This window comes from Mercenaria mercenaria, chromosome 14 (assembly GCF_021730395.1).
Source record: "Mercenaria mercenaria strain notata chromosome 14, MADL_Memer_1, whole genome shotgun sequence".
NCBI lineage: Eukaryota > Metazoa > Mollusca > Bivalvia > Venerida > Veneridae > Mercenaria > Mercenaria mercenaria.
The window spans coordinates 42282332-42300099 of NC_069374.1; the positions used below are offsets into that span (position 1 = coordinate 42282332).

Consider the following 17768-nt stretch of genomic DNA (forward strand, 5'->3'; position numbering starts at 1 on the left):
CCCCTTTGATTTTTTTCCCGTGTGAGCTCAACATAAAAAAAAATTCCTTTTTTTTGTCTTAAAAAATTTTTTTTAATTATATAAAACAAATTTTAATAAAAGTTTAAAACTTTTGTTTTAATTAATTCTTTTAATATTAATGAAAATTGGTTTCACCCCATTAAAATTAATTATTTACCAAATACATTGTAATTTAAATTTAATTGAAATTTTAATTTTTAAAATTTTTTATTTTAGAAAATAACTCTTTGTGGTTCTTTGTAAAAGGGAAAACTTTGTTAAAAATTTCATACTTAAAACATAGATAATATCACTGAAATTACAAAACAAATGAATTATAAAAAGTTTACAATGAATGTAAATTTTTATCCACGGTTTTGTTATATTTGGTGTTTTAGTTCCCCATTCATTTTTGTCTAATTTTTTTTTCTCAAATCCAAGAAGTATGAAAAATTTGATATTTTAAATCCCAAATTAAAATTATTGTAATTGAAATCAAAAACTTAAAACTACTTTAAAACAAATTCCCAAAATTTTGGAGGGACCCTGGTCCCCCCGTCACCTGCGGGAGCAAATTTATTTATCAAATTTATAATGCATTATTTATTTAAAGTTTCCCTAAAATAATTTTAATTTGGGAACTGTAAGAACCATTTGTAAAAAGATACTTTCCCTTCTTTCCTTTGTAACGAATTTTTTTATTGTAAATTTTCCCTAAAAATTATGCCAAGAGTAGTCATGGTTAAAAAAATTTCCAAAAACCCAAAAACATAAGTTTTTTTTTTATCTAAAAATTTAAAAAAACACTAATCTAAAGTAAAATCCTCAGAGTATTTTTATTATCTTTAACGTTTTGAACTTTAAAACTATTTTTGTTTTCCTTTATTAATTAAAAAATTTAATTAAAAAACTAAAATTTAAAAAAAATTTTTTTTTAACTTTCTGTTGTTTGGTAAAAAAGAATTTTTTTTTAATAGTTCTCAATTATTTTAAAACCTTCATTTTTTAGTTCTTTATTATTTTCCCCATTAATTGAACCAAATTAACTCCCAAATCATTAAAAAATTTTTTGGATTTCTGGACAAACTTTATAACCTTTTTCCCCCCAATTACTTTTTAAATTTCTTTTATCTTTTATTGATTGGGAATCCCGACTTTTCTGTTATTTTTTTAAAATTTTTTTTTGAATGTTTGAAGCTTTTTCTTATTGTTATATCTTTTATTAAAAAAAAACATTAAAATCATCATCAACTTTAGGTTAATACTTCTTTTCCAGTTATTCTATCCTTAGCAATTTTTTTGTTTTTTACCATAAAGTTTTTTTAAGTTAATAATTAAATTCCAATTGTCCTTTGGTGAAATTTTTTATGGGTTATGATATTTATTCCCCCTTTCCGTATTTTTTTGTTTTTATAACTCAATGATTGGCTCTTTTTTTTATAATTTTCCCTTTTGGTTGTAATTTCTTTTCCTTTTTTCTTTAAAACAAATCTGTTTTGTTTGTTTTTCTGTTATTGCACCAGATTCATTACTTAAATTTTTTTATTTCATCCGTACTTTTTTATAATATCCCCTACTTCTTTCTGTATTTTTTCATCAATTTTCAGATTCAATGTGAAAAAAATTAAACATTCTTGCGGTGTTATATTTTTTTTCATCTAAAAGCCCAAATCAATTTTTTATTAAAATTTAAATGTAAATTCTTTTTGGTCTTGTCCCCAAATTTTTCTCGATTCTTCAAAAAAAATCATCTTCATCATCTAAACCCATTGATCTTTCGGCGGTAATAATGTGTGGTTCTCGGAATAGTTTTTCCAAACCCCTGTATTTCCAGCGGAACGGTTGTAATGGTTGTTTGTAGTCCCGGGGGGGTTTTTTTCCAATAAATCTGTCACCATTTTTGATTTTCATTTCATGTTCTTAAGAAATTTTTGGGGAAGTAAAGCAATTGTTGTTTATTCCAGGAATGCTTTTTAAATTTACTTTTAATTGTTTTTGACTTTCTATTTTTTTAGTAATTGGGTTTTAAATTTCAGTTACTTTCCCGATTTTTGCTTTTTTTTTTTTTCCTCTTTTTCTTTTCCCAAGATCTCTCTTTTTTTGCCCCATAATTTTTTTTTTATTATCATTTCATTATTTTTTATTGATTATAAATAATGTAAGATAATGTAAAATAAAGTAAAATAAAGTAAAATAATGTAAAATATTGTAAAATAAAAAGTATTTTATATTAAAATGGAAAACAAGTTCAAAAGGTTTCAAATAAGCTTTCGCTTCCTACTCAATCCGTATGCTTTTTTTTTATTATATATACATGTTGTAAATTTTGTTTAATAAAATATTGTTTAACCAACAAATGGAAATTCAAATTATGATACAAAAAATGATAAAACAATAAATTTAAACAATTTTTTCCCTTTTTGCCAGATTATGTTTTTGAATTTAAATTTTTGGGTCTTTGGATTGGAAAAAAACAAATAAATTTAAAGCTTTACTTCGAAAACCCCTTTTATTATGTAAATTTTTGTATGCTAAAAAAACCCAGAACAATTAAATATCAAGATTTTTTAAAACTTAACCAAATTGCAAAAAAGATTAAATTAGATCAAATGAAAAACTTGAATATTCAGCTGATCCCAAAATTGAACCTTGTGAGAATTTGAACAGAAAAAAAAAAAATAGTAATATTTTGTTTTGTATGTGAATTTAAAAAAGTTCAAAATGAATAAAAAAATATTTATTAAGGACGTCCCAAAAAAATGTTGTGTTATTTATTTAAGTCAGTCTTACTATAAAACCCAAAAGATTTTCGAATTAAATGTTCACATTATATTTTTTTTAAAGTCCAGGGAAAATGGAAAAAAATGGGTTTTTGAGAAAAAAATATAGATCGTTACTTTTGCTAATGCAACAAACAAAAATAGATTTCTTTTATTTGACAAACCAAAGGGGTTTTTTTAAAAAAAAATTTTTGGTAATAAAAATAATTTATATAATGGGAGTTTTTAAGATGTAAAAAAAATTAAAAACCGACGTATAAATAAAGTTTAAAATTTTTATTTATTTAATGATTATGTACTAAAAGAATTTAAAAAGCTTAAAAGGAAACGGAAACATATCTTCACAGAAAAGGAACTTGTAACACAAAGAATGGCATTAGATATGGGAGGTAATGAAATAATCAACCTAGGAATCCAGAAAACCCCCGATGGTTTTCCAGAGGTTTTTTGGGATAAAAAAATTTGAAGTGTATGATACTATAAACTTAAGACATAAAAGTATAAAACAAACACAGAAGTAGAAATAAAAAATATTTAAGAATTAACAAAGATTTTAAAAAAGAATTATTATTAATTAACAATTTCAAGGTAAAATTGAAAGAAGAAAAGAAAACTATGATATTTATTTAAAGAACTTTAAAAGAAATCTGATTTTACAGTTGACAAAATAAAAGAAATATTTCGAGTTAAATTTTAAAAAATTTTATTCATCAATTCAGAAATTAAAGATGTATGATTAAAAATGAAGAACTAAAAAAAAAAGATTTGAAGCGGGGGAAAAAATTACAAAAATGTTTCAGTTTGAAATCAGAAAGAAAAAAAATAAACTAAAAATGAAATGGCAAAAGGGAAACAAGTTTCTCGATACTTTTCAAATAAATTTGCAGAATATAAATCTGAATTGAAAGGCAGCTTCACAAAGGGGATGTCATGATACGATTAGTAACCCTTTAAAAAAGAAATTAATTCTAAAAAGATGACTTAAAAACAAATTCGAAATTGGATTAGTATTTTTGACAACCCTCACAAATTTTAAAAAATTCAGAAATTTGTAATATTTCAAAAAAATTCAAAAAAAAATTAATTTTAATGATAAATTAAAAAAAAACAAATGATTTTGGACTCTTGTTTAATATCACTAACAAGAAGAAGCAATTAAGATAATTAATGATAAAAAATTAATGATAAAATTAAAAAAAATAAAAAATGATTTGGCTCTGTTTTTTTTATCAGATAAACAGGGAATCAATCACTGCTAATACCCCAAATAATTAGCTAATACAAAAACAAAACCCTAATGTCGAAAAATTCCCCCTATACCCAAGAAATTACAAAAAATAAAAAAGTTTTCTTAAAACAAGAAACCAATTAGCTAGAACAAAAAACGTTGTTGACAATTTATTCTTCTGAGTTGTCAACAAACAGTTGAGTTTACTGAAAAAATTCTTAAAATTAAAAAAAAAGACAGGAAAATAGAAAAAAGGGGAGAGGAAGGAGACATGAAACGTTTCTCTTTGAAACATTTTTTCATACTTTTGATTACATCAAATGAAAAAAATATTTTGACCGTCGTGGTGCCTGGATAATTTTAACATATAAAAATATGGCCGATTGAACTATTAAATATATTGAAAATGCCCCGGAATTATCTTTGTTTTAAAGATTTTTAAGCTAAACCAACAATAAAAATAGAGTCTGTCCTTTTGAGTGGGGGTTTTTTAGTCGAAAAACCGGAAATTAATAAAGTATTAAGATTTTATTAAAGGGGGCAAGTCCCGGGGGAACCCTTAAACCATAAAAGCCCAATTCACATTTTATATTTTGGTGGCGAAAATAATAGGCCCCCAGGAGTGTTTTACTTTTTGGTATATTTGATAATGTAAATATAACAGCTGAGGGCCTGAACTTTTATACTGATAAGTAAATCTTTTTATAAGAAAAATTTAAAAATTTTTCTAAAAAGGAAAATGTTTGATATTCACCGAGATATTTAGCATTTACAGAATTAAAATTTTTTGCTTTGATGGGGATTACATCAAATTTTTAAATATCGATGAAACCGTATCCTTGATAGAAAAAGCCTTTTGGATTAAAGGTTTAATTAATGGTACCCCAATAATATACTTACAATTTAAATAAGTCAAATTTTGTTGTATAAACAACCCTCGATATATGTTTATTTAAAAGGGCAATAAATCGTTTTTTTACTTTTAAAAAATTGATTTTAAAACACCGTGTGTCACCAAATTACAAAGTATAAACTAACTTTATGGGTTTTTAAAAATTTTTATGAATTTCAGCGTAATTTAATAAAAAAGTTTCAACAAAAAGACACATATGTCGTCTCGAAAAGTTCTTTCTAAAGGTATTTAAATGCAACGGATTTCAGCGTAATTCTCAAAAAAACGTTTCAACAAAAAATATTTTCAAACCGTGTCATTTTCAATTTATAATTAACAAATTTAAACAAATTTGGGTTTTTTTGCACCCGGTGCCGTTTATTGATTTTCAAAAAAACAGCTGATAAAAAGGAATGCGAAAATAAATCGTTGTTTAAACTGCGTATAATGTTAGTTAAAAAATAAAAAATTCGGGAATAATATTACGGAGGTCTTTTTAGTTTTTTATTTTTAAAATTTTTTGTTTGTTCTCATTTTTGTTAATTTGGAAAAATTTGTCAGTTAAAGCAAACCCGAAAAAAACCCGTTTTTTTTCTTATTTTTTAAAATTTTCCGGCATTTTCGTCGGACCCAGGGGTTTAGGTCAGGGGGGGGTCAGTCCGGGCCAAAAACTAAATCTTTTTTTTGGTTAAACCAAGGTTTTCATTCGGTTTTAATAAGATTTTTAAAAATTTTTTTGGGGATCAAGGGAACCAAATTATTTTTAAGTTTGGGTAAGATTAAAGCCCCTTATAGAATAGGGTAAAAAAGGGGGAGGGGGTCGTTTATTCCACAAACAATTATATACCTGATATTTCTTACAAAATATAGAAAACAAATGAAAAGATACCAAAAAAAAAAACAGGTGTTTTGTTTAAACAGACAGCTCTTCCAGACAGGGGCTAAGCTTGACTATATGTAATTTTGAGATTTAAGTAAGCAGCTGCCAATACCGATACTAGTAAGTCTATTTTTGAGTGTTCTTCCTTTATGTTTTTATCGTTTTTCTTCCCTGATGAAGGCTTAACGCCGAAACGTTGGTAGTTAATAATTATCTATGAAATAACGCTTCACGTTTTGTTGTTGATTTTTAGCTCACCTGAGCACAAAGTGCTCAAGGTGAGCTTTTGTGATGGCCCTGTGTCCGGCGGCATCCGTCGTCAGTCGTCGTCAACAATTTGACTGTTAACACTCTAGAGGTCACAATTTTAGCCCAATCTTAATGAAACTTGGTCAGAATGTTACCCTCAATAAAATCTTGGACGAGTTCGATATTGGGTCATCTAGGGTCAAAAACTAGGTCACTAGGTCAAATCAAAGGAAAAACTTGTTAACACTCTGGAGGTCACAATTTTAGCCCAATCTTAATGAAACTTGGTCAGAATGTTACCCTTAATAAAATCTTGGACGAGATTGATATAATAAAATCTTGGACGAGATTGATATTGGGTCACCTGGGTTCAAAAACTAGGTCACCAGGTCAAATCAAAGGAAAAGCTTGTTAACACTGTAGAGGCCACATTTATGACTGTGTATCTTCATGAAACTTAGTCAGAATGTCAATCTTGATGATCTCAAGGTTCAGTTTGAATCTGGGTTATGTAGGGTCAAAAACTAGGTCACCCGGTCAAATCAAAGGCAAAGCTAGTTTTCATTGTAGAGGCCACATTTATGACCATATCTTAATGAAACTTGGTCAAAATGTCAAAATGTTGGGTCTTGAGCTGTCTAGAGGTAACAGTTTGTACTCAGTTAAGGTCATCCCAGAAAATATAAGATTTCTTGGTTAAGTTTTGAGTTTAGGTCAACTTTTCTCCTTTACAGTCTAAGCTATTGCTGTAAAACTTGGAGCAGTTATTTGCCATTAAAAGCTGATTCTGCACAGCAAGTACCGTAACTCTACATTGCTTTTTGCAAGAATTATGGCTCCATTTGGACTTAGAAAATATAAGATTTCTTGGTTAAGTTTTGAGTTTAGGTCAACTTTTCTCCTTTACAGTCTAAGCTGTTGCTTTAAAACTTGGAGCAGTTATTTGCCATTAAAAGCTGATTCTGCACAGCAAGTACCGGAAATAGTCAGCCATTTCACTAGTGTTTAAAACCTGTTTACTGAATATTTTCCTGTTATTGACTGGCTGCCAATCAAAAAAAGTTTGGTTTTTTTTAAAGTTTTTTCTGTACATACAAACAATTGAATTTTATTTATTTTTCTTGACTACTAATTAATTTGGCATGTTTAAGGTAGTTCTGCATGTTCAGATTTAAATGTTTTCTACCATGTACATGTAGAATTTGATTAAACTCCTATTTTTCAAAACTTCAGAATATACGTAGAAAATTCAACAAATAAAAATGTTAGGGTCATGTGCTTAATTGTTTGCTAGACTGATTTGAAAAATTTCGGAACTCGTGCAGTTTTTCATAATAGGAAGCTATAGGAAAATCATAACTTTCATAACATTTTCGCGATAAAATTTTTTCTACAATGCAGATTTTAATGAAACTTCTTACAGTTGTAAGTAAACATTGGCCTATAATGTGATGAAATAATATATAAGGGTCCGTGTTCTTATTTTCAAGATATTCGACCATGATTAAAGTGAACTGCACATTTCACGCTAAATTTAAGACATTATTTTGAGTTATTTAACATGTCATATGTTTTAATATCAAAGTTTAACTTAAGAAAGATAGTAACAATGTCACTGTAATAAATTTACTCACAGGTTGTCATTAATTCATAAAATGATTTTCATTTCCATACGCTGAATCCAGGCTTTATTCTACGTTTTCCGGATAAATGACGTTACGCCATCACTTCCGGTTTATCAAACGTGCAGAACTACATTAAGAAGACACTAGAGCTAAAAACTCTGAAATCTCTTTTAATAGATGTATATCCCATGAACTGCACGATGGATCTTCAATAAACTTTGTCACTAGCATCCTTGTAAGGTCTTCTGTCAAATTTGTTTAAATGGAGTACTTGACCTATTTTATGTTGTTTTTTTATACTAAACACAGTTATTACCATTCAGTGTGTCATACATATACGTATTCAAGGTCATATCATCAAGCAATCACTTGACATTGTCCAGTGTAGCCATTTTGTCATTTTAACCTCTTTTTTTAAGTGACTGTAGGTAGTTTATCAATAAAGTTCATTTCTGTCAAATTATGATAACATTAAACCACTAATAAACCTTAGACCACGATAATCCGTAAATAGCCAATCGCAAAGCAGACTTGTACCCGTCTATATTTCATATACAACAGTAGCGTTGTATATATATCGGGGGAAACTTGGGCAAAAAACGCGTGAATTTCATGTCAGTTTACCATCTAACAATACAGGCTAACGCCGGAGTTAAATGACCTTGCAATATTCTTACCAGTTATCAATGAGATAAAAAAATAAGATTGACTTGGAGGTAAATTCAGTTGACAACGTCTAAATATTAATATCTTAAAAATGAACCCATGTAATTGGATATCAATAAAAGGGTTCACATGACTGAAATACAATACTGGAATAACTATGCATATAAAAATCAAATTGAATTACAAGAAACTCCATATTTGTAGTGTAGAACCAACTGGGTAAATACGTAATTTACACATTCACTGAAACGTTTCCAACAGTTGTAACTTTTTATGTTCACTTGTTATAAAATAGACATGTCAGCACGATCCTTACATTTGCAAACAACTGGATCCAGTTGTTTGAAACTTAAACAGGCGATTGAGCTAACGGTTGATTAACTTTATAAGTATATTAGTTTAACAGCTTAATGCAGGGGTCGTGGGTTCGAGCATCATTGGGGCCACGACCATGACTTTTAATATGACACCAGTACTGGTTTTCACAGGAAATGGACTCGAGAGCGGTTACAATAAGCTTAAAGATTTCATCACAATCGAGCTAAAACAAATTAGTATAAACTAAACTAAACTAAACTAATAGCCCGTTAAAGTTTCGAACTGGGCCCTGTGAGATAGTAGAACAACTACATCATTCTTACAAGAAAGGCACGATATAGTAAAAAGTGTTCGTAGTACTACGAGCATCTACGCACTAACTATATCATGATAAACAAAATTAATAAATAAATAAACACCGACACTGGTTCCTGTTTTTATAAGAATAAAAAATGAATATAACCATAATTATTTTGTCACTTTATACCGATTGTTGAAAAGTGATTTCTAATAGAATCTGATAATTTGTATGTGTTTATGTTTATTACCAGTAAGCACTAGTCCCTACTTAAAATGCCAGATTACTTCAAACAACAGTAATTTTTTTATCCAACATGTTTACCTCCGATTTGCTGTCAGCCTTTTTTGCAGTTTCGGAACCTGGCTATCTTCTTGAATCAACGTATCTGTCATCGTGTTTTGCCAACATGCAAACTCCTCACAAAAAGTAATTGTTCAGCAGTTCAGTTTTGAGTATTTTTGAGAAATCCATATTTAACCGTTTAGCATTTTTGATTTCAACTGACTCAAAGTGTTAATGAACGTCAAATTTTAGTAAATCCGGTATTTGAGTAAAAGTGAATTTATACAAAATATCCTGCATTCTTTCATATGCCCTACTGACAAATAAGCGCTAACGGTACAAAGATAATATCACTGTTATAAATACACGTTAATCCTAATTTCTATAGAACGCGTGGGACAGTTTTCAATAATTGCAGTTTTTATATCACGTGGTCTAAGTCGGATAGACAACTCGTGCCGTTGTCTACGGGATATATACAACTCGCTTTGCTCGTTGTATATATCCCGTAGACAACGGCACTCGTTGTCTATCCTATACTTGGTAATGTGGCAGTTGACCTCAATACAATCGACACTGTTTATTTTCCAATACAGGTAAATCCAGTATTTGCTTTACAATAGATCATTTGCTTGTATAATCTGTGAAGTGATAGATTGATATAACAGTATAATAATTTATGATATTATATGTACAAGTAAAATGATTAAGCTGTTGTATGTCTTCATGCTCTAGTTTAATTTAAATTCTCTCATGAAAAAAACAACTATTTTCGTATGTAGAAATGATATTTTATGTGTAAGTAAAATCATTACGCTCTCGTTTGTCTTCATGTTTTTAATTTATTCTGTCGTTGAATACAGGTACAACGAAATAAATCAATTTTAAAAAGTTTTGCCTTTAATTTGCACAAAACTAGTGTGCAATACCCCTATAAACTGACAGGTAAACAGGTAAGCGTGTCAAACGATATAGTTCCCACCTCTGACCTATTTGCCCTCAAGACAACTACAGCATGGTTTGAGAAGAGTATCTTATTACAAAGAGTGGTGCCATAGGTCATTAAAAGCGTACGTGTGTATTACACATAAAAACTTAAATCTCCCCTATCTACTTCGTTTGAACATGTAACATAAAGTATTAATTATTTACCTGGTAGAAATATATGACAAATCTGCAGTTTGATATAAATGTTACCAGAAATGGAGAAAATTTAAATATATGAATTACCGACAGATATGAAAGACAGATCTGTTCACGGAAATCAGTTACAAATAATGTACATGTTTATATCTTTCTGCTGAACCGTCGCATCTTTCTGCTGAAACGCCGCGATTTCCTTAATGATAATTTTTACTGTATTATATTCAAATTGCCGCCGTTTATTCATTATTTAATATTTTCCTTTTCTGTTTTTGGTACTTTTCGGTCCAAAGTCTGAATTTTATGCCTATAGTATGTTACAATTATTTACTTTTAGAACGAATTAAAAATTCAAGATCGCGCTGTATAAAATTTTACAGGTTATTTTATGAAACATCGACTGTTTTTATAGAATATTGCCAACGTTTTTGTCGATATCTTATTATAACTGTTTTAGACTTCAAACTGTATTATTTCTCAAGCCGTACTGAAAATTTGAAACGTTAATATTAAAAAATGAAGGTTCTACGCGCGTTTTTTGCGTACATGATGTCTACGTTAACGCACTGTGAATTAAATGTTACGAAAGGTCGCACGTGCTTGTTGGATGGAAAATTACCGGCAAGACACTTTGGTATCTTGATGATTCGCGGGTAAATTCCAGTCAGTGCATGAATAAGAATAAATAACCAATGGAAAACGGAATTCCTGTAATGGCTGCAGCCAAAACATACAACATTAGACGTATGGTGAAATGCACATTATTGTCACCGAATATCAACAGTAGAAGAATTCAGACATTACAAATTCACAAAAAAATACGACCAAATGTTGGTTAAGCCTACAAAAATGTTATTTGTGTTTTAAAATTATTTGATATTTTGACTGATACGTCAACTATTATTCGGAGTTTGATTTACATTTTAAACTGTCCCAACACTTTGGGACGAAAAATACGCAGAAAAAATAGGTGTCCAAAAAATTAGGGTCAAGAAAAATAATTATTTTTACAGATTTTACAAAAACGTTTGTTTATTTAATGGACTGTGGCAAATATTTTAAGGTCTCTTTATAACTTAACAGAAAATAATTTATGTGAACATTCATATGTTTCAATTACTGTGTGCTTGTTTTTCAGACAGAGATTTCAAAGGAAGTATTAGCTCCAGCTGAAGAGATTAGAGAAGATCTGGTAAGACTGCTGCTGCTGCTTTATTATCCCCCGCCGATGAAATCGGGAGGGGGGTATTGAAATGGCGTTGTCCGTCCGTCCGTCCGCAGCCATTTCTCAGTAACTACTTGGTAGAATTTCATGAAACTTGAAATAAACATGAACCAACATACTGCGATGATGCCCGTCAAGTTTTTTTTTTTTGATTGGTCAATTTCCCTCAGAGTTATTGCCCTTGATTTAATAAAAAATGTGCGTCTGCAGCCATTTCTCAGTAACTAACAGGTAGAATTTCATCAAATTTGAAATAGATATGAACCAAGATACTGTGCTGATGCCCGTCAAGTTTTTTTTTTGATAGGTCAATTTCCCTCAGAGTTATTGCCCTTGATTTAATGAAAAATGTCCGTCTGTAGCCATTTCTCAGTAACTAGCAGGTAGAATTTCATCAAACTTGAAATAGACATGAACCAAGATACTGCGACGATGCCCTTCAAGTTTTTTTTTTCGATTGGTCAATTTTCCATAGAGTTATTGCCCTTTAATTGTTTAAAAATCCACAGATCTGTACATAACAAACCAACCAATAGGAAGAATTTCATTAAACTTCTTTCATTCTTTTCCATGAACATTTATTATTAACATGTGATGTTGTGTACCTACACATGGTCACCACCTTACCTTGGTCACTCCCCCCCCCCCCCCCCCCCACCACCAATTTTTTTTTTTTTTTTTTTTCATTTTTCGTTTTCTATCAATATTTATAATCAACATGTAAACTGTTGTATCCTCACCCCAGCCCCCCACTCCCCACCCAAACAAACCATTCATTTTCTTTTAATTTGATTTTGACTAATGAAATTATTTGCTTCTTGGTAACATTCTTAACTTTTTCCTGGATATATTTTTTTGCCGTTCCTCAACTCTGACCCTTTCGGCGGGGGATTCCAATTCATCGAATTTGCTTGTTTATTATGGCATATATTTCTGCTGCTTTATTTATTATGGCATATATTTCCGCTGCTTTATTTATTATGGCATATATTTCCACTGCTTTATTTATTATGGCATATATTTCTGCTGCTTTATTTATTATGGCATATATTTCCGCTGCTTTATTTATTATTGCATATATTTCTGCTGCTTTATTTATTATGGCATATATTTCCGCTGCTTTATTTATTATGGCATATATTTCTGCTGCTTTATTTATTATGGCATATATTTCCGCTGCTTTATTGTACCCCCTGACAACAAAGTTGTAAGGTGGGGTATACTGGTTTCAGGTTGTCTGTCTGTCTGTCTGTCTGTCTGTCTGTCTGTCCGTCCGTCCGTCCGTCCGTCCGTCTGTCCGTAGACGCAATCTTGTGCGCACCATCTCTCCTTTTCCCCTTGACAGAATTTAATGAAACTTCACACAAGTGATCAGTACCAACAGTAGTTGTGCATGGGGCATGTTAGGTTCTTTTAGAAAAAAAATTTGCAGAGTTATGGGACTTTGTTTTTTTGTTACTATACTATATACATAGACACAATCTTGTGCGCACCATCTCTCCTCATCTCCTTGACACAATTTAATGAAACTTCACACAAGTGATCAGTACCAACAGTAGTTGTGCATGGGGCATGTTAGGTTCTTTTAGAAAAAATTTTTGCAGAGTTATGGGACTTTGTTTTTTTGTTACTATACTATATACATAGACACAATCTTGTGCGCACCATCTCTCCTCATCCCCTTGACACAATTTAATGAAACTTCACAAAAGTGATCAGTACCAACAGTAGTTGTGCATGGGGCATGTTAGGTTCTTTTAGAAAATTTTTTTGCAGAGTTATGGGACTTTGTTTTTTTGTTACTATACTATATACATAGACACAATCTTGTGCGCACCATCTCTCCTAATCCCCTTGACACAATTTAATGAAACTTCACACAAGTGATCAGTAACAACAGTAGTTGTGCCTGGGGCATGTTAGGTTCTTTCAGCGACAAAAATTGCAGAGTTATGGGACTTTGTTTCTTGTTAACATACTATGTACATACAGTCTGCATATGCAATCTTGTGCGTGCCTAATCTACCAAACCCTTGCACACAATTCAATGAAACTTCACACAAGTGATCAGTACCGACCCTAGTTGTGCATGGTGCATGTTACATTCTTTTAGATAAATATTCTGCATAGTTATGGGACTTTGTTTTTTGTTACTATACTGTATACATACAGTCTATATACATACAGTCCACATAATTATGCAATCTTGTGTGCGTCAAATTGCAATGTACTATGTCAGTGCATGCGGGGGGTACATTCATCACCTTTAGTGATAGCTCTAGTTTATTATGGCATACATTTCTGCTGCGTTATCTATTATGGCATATATTTCTGCTGCTTTATTTATTATGGCATATATTTCTGCTGCTTTATTTATTATGGCATATATTTCTGCTGCTTTATTTGTTATGGCATATATTTCTGCTGCTTTATTTATTATGGCATATATTTCTGCTGCTTTATTTGTTATGGCATATATTTCTGCTGCTTTATTTATTATGGCATATATTTCTGCTGGTTTATTTATTATGGCATACATTTCTGCTGCATTATTTATTATGGCATATATTTCTGCTATTTTTACCCTTTTGTACACTTCTATAATGCATTTTGATTCTTGTAAAACAAACGGAAACAAAATGTATGCTGCTTCATCTTTGTTGTCTGTCCATAAAATCTTTTGTCAAATTCCAAGGAAAGGATCATGAGTGAACTTAGTTCACATATCATGTTCCATTCAATGGCAGATTTTAGTTGAAGGTCTGGTTAGGGTATACATCACACTGGCAGATTTTAGTTGAATGTCTGGTTAGGGTATACATCACACTGGCAGATTTTAGTTGAAGGTCTGGTTAGGGTGTACATCACACTGGCAGATTTTAGTTGAAGGTCTGGTTAGGGTATACATCACACTGGCAGATGGTCTGGTTAGGGTATACATCACACTGGTAGATTTTAGTTGAAGGTCTGGTTATAGGGTATACATCACACTGGCAGATGGTCTGGTTAGAGTATATAGCACAGTGGGAGATGTTAGTTGATGGTCTGGTTAGACTATATAGCGCAGTGGGAGATGTTAGTTGATGGTCTGGTTAAGTATATAGCACAAGGGGAGATGTTAGTTGATGGTCTGGTTAAGTATATAGCACAAGGGGAGATGTAAGTTGATGGTGTGGTTAAGTATATAACACAAGGGGAGATGTTAGTTGATGGTCTGGTTAGAGTATATAGCACAGTGGGATATGTTAGTTGATGGTCTGGTTAAGTATATAGCACAAGGGGAGATGTTAGTTGATGGTCTGGTTAAGTATATAGCACAAGGAGAGATGTTAGTTGATGGTCTGGTTAAGTATATAGCACAAGAAGAGATGTTAGTTGATGGTCTGGTTAAGTGTATAGCACAGTGGGAGATGTTAGTTAATGGTCTGGTTAGAGTATATAGCACAAGGGGAGATGTTAGTTGATGGTCTGGTTAAGTATATAGCACAAGGGGAGATGTTAGTTGACAGTCTGGTTAAGTATATAGCACAGTGGGAGATGTTAGATAATAGTCTGGTTAAGTATATAGCACAAGGGGAGATGTTAGTTAATGGTCTGATTAAGTATATAGCACAAGGGGAGATGTTAGTTAATGGTCTGGTTACATTATATAGCACAAGGGGAGATGTTAGTTGATGGTCTGGTGAAGTATATAGCACAGTGGGAGATGTTAGATCATGGTCTGGTTAGAGTATATAGCACAATGGGAGATGTTAGTTAATGGTCTGGTTTCATTATATAGCACAAGGGGAGATGTTAGTTGATGGTCTGGTTAAGTAAATAGCACAGTGGGAGATGTTAGTCAATGGTCTGGTTAGAGTATATAGCACAAGGGGAGATGTTAGTTAATGGTCTGGTTAAGTATATAGCACAGTGGGAGATGATAGTTAATGGTCTGGTTAGAGTGTAAAGCACAAGGGGAGATGTTAGTTGATGGTCTGGTTACATTATATAGCACAGTGGGATATGTTAGATAATGGTCTGGTTAGAGTATATAGCACAGTGGGAGATGTTAGTTAATGGTCTGGTTACATTATATAACACAAGGGGAGATGTTAGTTGATGGTGTGGTTAAGTATATAGCACAGTGGGAGATGTTAGATAATGGTCTGGTTAGAGTATATAGCACAGTGGGAGATGTTAGTTAATTGTCTGGTTACATTATATAGCACAAGGGGAGATGTTAGTTGATGGTCTGGTTAAGTATATAGCACAGTGGGAGATGTTAGATAATGGTCTGGTTAGAGTGTATAGCACAAGGGGAGATGTTAGTTGATGGTCTGGTTACATTATATAGCACAAGGGGAGATGTTAGTTGATGGTCTGGTTAGAGTATATAGCACAGTGGGAGATGTTAGTTAATGGTCTGGTTACATTATAGAGCACAAGGGGAGATGTTAGTTGATGGTCTTGTGAAGTATATAGCACAGTGGGAAATGTTAGATAATGGTCTGGTTAGAGTATATAGCACAAGGGGAGATGTAAGTTAACGGTCTGGTTACATTATAAAGCACATGGGGAGATGTTAGTTGATTGTCTGGTTAAGTAGATAGCACAGTGGGAGATGATAGTTAATGGTCTGGTTAGAGTATATAGCACAGGAGGAGATGTTAGTTGACTGTCTGGTTAGAGTATGTAGTACAGTGGGAGATGTTAGATGATGGTCTGGGTAAAGTACATAGCACACGGGGAGATGCTAGTTGATGGTCTGGTTAAGTATATAGCACAGAGGGTGATGATAGTTAATGATCTGGTTAGAGTATATAGCACAGTGGGAGATGTTAGTTGACTGTCTGGTTAGAGTATGTAGTACAGTGGGAGATGATAGTTAATGGTCTGGTTAGAGTATATAGCACAGTGGGAGATGTTAGTTGACAGTCTGGTTAGAGTATGTAGTACAGTTGGAGATGTTAGATAATGGTCTGGGTAAAGTATATAGCACATGGTGAGATGTTAGTTGACTGGTTAGAGTATACATCACATGGTGAGGTGTTTGTTGACAATCTGGTTAGAGTATACATCACATGGTGAGGTGTTTTTTGACAATCTGGTTAGAGTATGTAGTACAGTGGGAGATGTTAGATAATGGTCTGGGTAAAGTATATAGCACACGGGGAGATGTTAGTTGACTGGTTAGAGTATACATCACATTGTGAGGTGTTTGTTGACAATCTGGTTAGAGTATACATCACATGGTGAGGTGTTTGTTGACAATCTGGTTAGAGTATACATCACATGGTGAGGTGTTGGTTGACAATCTAGTTAGAGTATACATCACATGGTGAGGTGTTTGTTGACAATCTAGTTAGAGTATACATCACATGGTGAGGTGTTTGTTGACAATCTGGTTAGAGTATACATCACATGGTGAGGTGTTTGTTGACAATCTGGTTAGAGTATATATTATAACTTTTCCAGTTTTGAACCTCAACAATGAAGATAGATATAATATATAAAGATTGCCATGCTTACAGTGTCAGCAATTGGTAACATCTGTGAGCTATGGAGTCATATTTAATTATGATTTAATCTATGATTTTATTAGCTCAACTATTCAAAGAATAGTCTAGCTATTCTACTCACCCTGGCGTCGGTGTTGGCGTCACACCTTAGTTAAAGTTTTGCATACAAGTACATATGGCTGTCATTTAAAGGCATATAGCTTTGAAACTTACTTTTTCTTTTTCTAGGTCAATTACAAACCTCAAGTCCCATAGATCTGACATTTTGGCCAAATTATGCCCACTTTTAGACTTAGAAAATTCTGGTTAAAGTTTTACATGCAAGTTACTATCTCCAAAACTAATGCAGATAGTGAATTGAAACTTCAAATGTGTCTTTGGGGTTATAAAACTAGTTGTCAGCACCAAGTCCCATAACTCTTACATGCATTTTGACCAAATTATTCCCCCTTTTGGATTTAGAAAATCCTGGTTTAAAGTTTTGCGTGCAAGTACCGGTACATATGGCTATCATTAAAATGATTTAAAGGCATATAGATTTGAAACTTATTTTTTCCTTTTTCTAGATCAATTACCAACCTAACTAGGTCAAGTCCCATAACTCTTGATACGTATTTTGGGCAAATTATGCCTCCTTTTGGACTTAGAAAATTCTGGTTAAAGTTTTGTTTGCAAGCT

General features: G+C 31.8%; 1 protein-coding gene across 1 annotated transcript in view; it reads left to right on the forward strand.

Annotated features, from left to right (window-relative positions):
- Positions 1–17768, forward strand: part of LOC123527386 (peroxisomal membrane protein PEX14-like) — a 60505-nt gene that overhangs the window by 26137 nt on the left and 16600 nt on the right. Inside the window, exon 2 of the mRNA XM_045306793.2 lies at positions 11503–11556. Coding sequence (XP_045162728.2) covers positions 11503–11556 — 54 coding nt within the window. The remainder of the gene's footprint in view (positions 1–11502; positions 11557–17768) is intronic.